The sequence below is a fragment of the Protobothrops mucrosquamatus genome, unplaced genomic scaffold (genome assembly GCF_001527695.2).
Source record: "Protobothrops mucrosquamatus isolate PMUCROS unplaced genomic scaffold, P.Mucros_1.0 scaffold15975, whole genome shotgun sequence".
Lineage (NCBI taxonomy): Eukaryota > Metazoa > Chordata > Lepidosauria > Squamata > Viperidae > Protobothrops > Protobothrops mucrosquamatus.
This window is the reverse complement of record NW_015401740.1, coordinates 9,514-13,990: the sequence shown is the minus strand read 5'-3', so window position 1 is coordinate 13,990 and position 4,477 is coordinate 9,514. Positions and strand designations below refer to the sequence as shown.

The 4,477-nt window shown below is 42.4% G+C and overlaps 1 protein-coding gene across 1 annotated transcript; it reads left to right on the top strand.

The window, feature by feature from the left end:
- Positions 1-1,624: 1,624 nt before the first annotated feature.
- LOC107301724 (C-X-C chemokine receptor type 4) lies at positions 1,625-3,319 on the top strand (the record flags this gene model as incomplete). Its single annotated transcript, XM_015830910.1, has 1 exon — positions 1,625-3,319. A coding segment is annotated over one exon (1,065 nt), but the record flags the coding sequence as incomplete, so codon positions are not given.
- Between the last annotated feature and the right edge of the window lie 1,158 nt (positions 3,320-4,477).

Below are 4,477 nucleotides of genomic sequence, written 5' to 3'. Positions count from 1 at the left end.
AGTTGAAGTCTCCGAGTGCTCCTCAAAGGGAGCCCCATGTAGAGAGCATTACAGTAGTCCAGGCGGGAGGTGACGAGAGCTTGAGTGACTGTGCGCAAAGCGTCCCGGTCCAGAAATGGACGCAACTGGTAAATCAGGCGGACCTGATAGAACGCCCCCCTGGTCACGGCCGACAAATGATCTTCCAATGTCAGCCGTGTTTTGGTCTAGGCATGAACCATCCAATACTGCCTCTTCCCTACATGGGGACAGTCTGCACAAAACATTTTATTTATGTATTATTTTCTACTAGATTTTTATCCCACCTTTATTACTTTATGAATAACTCAAGGCGGAAAACATATCTCATAGTTCTTCCTCCTCCTATTTTCCCCACAATAACAACAACAACCTGCATGTTTTTATAGAATGATTTTCAAAGCTGCTGTAACCATATCCAAATGGAAGCATCATTGTATAAGGCAGTGGTTCTCAACCTGTGGGTCGGGACCCCATTTGGGGTCGATCGACCATTTCACGGGGGTCGCCAAGCAAGGCTGTCCGCCATTTTTTTTGTCCGCCATTTTTTTCCCTTTTCCAGCGGGTGCCTTACCTCCCTTGGGCTGGGCCAGCTGGTGGTCGGCCTGGTCCGTCTCTGCCGCTTGCCAGCTACGCCTCGGCCGGTGCAGGGGGCAGAACCACGCATGCACGGTGCTCCCGGGCGGGGAAAGTCCTCGACTTACGACCGGTTGGGTAGTCCTCAACTTTCGACCGGTTTAGTCCTCAACTTACGACCGGTTTAGTCCTCAACTTATGACCGGTTTAGTCCTTGACTTACAACTGGTTGGGGTAGCGGCATTAAAAAGGTTGAGAACCACTGGTATAAGGGTTTTTTTTTTCAATAAATTCCTGTGAAGATCCATTTTGTAATCATCAAATTTGAATAGAAAAAATGTGATGCATCTAGGCCAGGGGTAGGCAACCTTGGCTCTTTTATGACTCGTGGACTTCAACTCCCAGAATTCCTGAGCCAGCCATGCTGAGGGGAAAGGGAGAGGTTTCCAAGCTGAGCCATGCTGGCTCAGGAATTCTGGGAGTTGAAGTCCACGAGTCATAAAAGAGCCAAGGTTGCCTACCCCTGATCTAGGCATTCAGAACATTCCTTGAAGCAATCATTAGAAAGCAGTGATTGACCTGGTGGGTATACATCCTGTCTAACTAAAACATATATCTGTACAGTGGTTGCCGCTCACTTTCATATAAGCTGAATGTGGTTTGTGTGTGTTTTCTTATATTTGAAAAGTCCTTCAGAGAGTTGAGATGTGCATGTTGGAATGAATTGGTTGAAAATGTGACATTTCTGATCATCTCTTTGCTCCTGCATCTGATAATTGCCAGTTAACACCGGAGCTAAATTTGTTGCATTAGAATAAGGGTTCTCCAAACTTGGCAACTTTAAAGACTTTTGGACCTCAACTCCCACAATTCCACAGCCAGTCTAGCTATGCCAGCTGGGGAATTCTGGGAGTTGAAGCCCGGATGTCTTGACTGCTGAAGCATGATCCAGTGCTGACGCTTGCTTGCCGCTGAATAGTCTGCCTATGTTTGCCACCTTCTAATTTTTTTTTTCTTTTGTCATTTACAGATGTATTCTTCTGGATTTTTTACACTTGTGCTTGATAATAATACTGGTGAGCCAGGCTCCGGAGAAGAAGATAACTTCACAGGGCTATGCTTTGAAGAGGAAAACGAAGATTTCAATCGAATCTTCTTGCCCACCATCTTCTCCATCATTTTCTTGACAGGAGTTGTTGGCAATGGCTTGGTGATAGTTGTCATGGGCTGCCAGAAGAAGCTGAAGAGCATAACTGACAAGTACAGGGTCCATCTCTCAGTAGCCGATCTCCTCTTCGTCATCAGCTTGCCCTTCTGGTCTGTGGATGCTGTGATAAGCTGGTACTTCGGGGAAGTCTTGTGTAAAATAGTTCACATCATCTACACTGTCAATTTGTACAGCAGTGTCCTGATCCTGGCCTTCATCAGCTTAGATCGATACTTGGCAATTGTACATGCTACCAACAGTCAGAGAGCTCGGAAATTGTTGGCTAAAAGGATTGTCTATATCGGTGTTTGGCTGCCAGCTTTGCTGTTGACTATACCCGACATTATCTTTGCTCGTGTTACCGAGGTTGGCGGAAAATACATGTGCCAGCGATTTTACACTGACCTGACCTGGCAAGTCCCCTTCCAATTCCAGCAAATTTTAGTAGGCCTCGTCTTGCCTGGCCTTATCATACTGACTTGTTACTGCATTATAATTTCTAAGCTGTCAAAATCAAAGGGTCATCAGAAACGTAAAGCTTTGAAGACAACCGTCATCCTGATTGTGGCTTTCTTTGCTTGCTGGCTACCGTACTACATTGTTCTCAGCGTAGACACATTCATCCTCCTCAAGTACATCAAGAGAGGCTGCAGTTTTGAAATACTCGTGCGTAAGTGGACCACCATTACCGAAAGCCTGGCATTCTTCCACTGTTGTCTGAATCCCATCCTATATGCTTTTCTGGGTGCCAAATTCAAGACATCAGCTCAAAATGCACTCACCTCTGTCAGCAGAGGATCAAGCCTTAAGATCCTTTCCAAAGGGAAGCGTGCAGGACATTCTTCTGTCTCAACAGAATCGGAGTCTTCCAGCTTCCATTCCAGCTAACATAATTTCCTGTTTTCTTTAATGCCTGTAATGAGGTGGGACTTAACAAACATACCGGCTCATTTGTATGTACTGTATAGTCACTCACAAGATTTTGGAGGGGGGAATAACCCTTCAAGATAATATACAAGTTTATTCCCAATTGGAATATTTTGTTTGCTATTAGTTTTCTGTGGAAATCGATGGACTTATTTATAAAAAAAAAAATATTAAAACCTTTTACATTTTGATGAGAGAGTGTCTGGGCAGAGCCTAAAAACATTGTTAGGTGACAAAGTTGTACTGCTTGTGTGCCTAATTGTACAGATAATGACTTTAAACACTTATAGATAGTAGTGTTGTCGATGTGCACAAACTGTTTGTACATAAAAGAATGCTTCCAAGATATTTGTTGAAAGACTGTATAATCACTGTGGATATTTAGGATTTCTTTGCCCAGATTGTGGGAAATGTTTTGTTTTATAATACTTCAGTGGTAGGCAGTGGATGTAATCCCCATCTTTCCAGAGGAAACATCAAAGTACACGGATTTGAATGCGGCTGGATTGTATCCAGTGGCACTTAACAACCAAAGTATCTTCAGGCACGTGCCTTTTGGTAATAAAGTAATTTTGTTGATCACTGCCATTGTAAAGTTGCCAATAAAAAAAATTGAAGAAAATTCTGAATGTGTAATCATTGTGAGTTTTGTGCCCTTGTTGTTTGCCCAGTTTGGATTCTATTTTTCTCTGTTTTGGGATTTATAGAGAAGAATGGATAGGATATTATGCAGTCCAGATAGAGGATTCTTTGATTTGTAGTTCACATTGGTGTTTCCTTATATATTTCATAGACCAAATCAAGATTTTCAGTAAACCTTGTGTATTTTCCTTCATGTAGATAGAATTCATCTGCAAAAGTACTTCCCTAGCTGAAACGAATGTCCAGCCTTAGAAAGAATCCAACATAACATACATCCACGCCTTTGCCTTGAGTAAGGGCACAGCTAAAGCAATGGTTTGCCTTGCCAGAATATATTTCAAGCCTTTTGATGAAATAGATAGCTCAATACGATGACTTGTTTCTGTGTCTTTGAAGTGGATTATGACCCTTGCTCTTCCTAAAGTTCACCCTTTTTTTGATCAATGAGAACAGCTTTTGTTACAAACAACTTGAGTGCATGTGTTTTCCCTCAGATGATGAGACACACTTGAAGTAGGAAATATCACCATCAGATTTCTCCTTTGTCTTGGTTCTTGGCTGTACATTGTTTTCCCCCCCCACCTTCTCAACCATGGACACGCAAACATAACACAACCTTGTCCCCCTAATTTAATTTTATTCAGGTAGTCCTTCTGTATTAGGGCCTGGCATGTTTTTGCGGCCAGGAAGGATATCACCAAAGTAATTCATTGCACTTCATTAGAACATAAAACAACATTGTAACCCTTGATAGTAGTCTACCTTTTATTCCACCCTGAAAGAAAGGAGAAAGATGTCTGTATTTGTAGTAAGCCTTAGTTTAAAGGGAGAAAGCCCTCTTAAGTCCTTAGCTTACTCTCTGGTCATTTTGGGGTTATGAGACTTCTCCTTGGGCGAGCATTTGGGGAAGAGGGGTCTTCAATAGTCAAGTGCAACAAGAATCAAATCAACAAAGCAGTGTCCCTTGGAAAAGAAACAACAGCTAATGGTTGTACAAAAAGTGATCACAAGTTTGTGGTTTGCCTTATGTTCTTACAGCAAGCTGAATGAAGGCTATGGTAAAAGCAAGTGCTTCATGGATATATTTATGGGATTCATTATCACAAT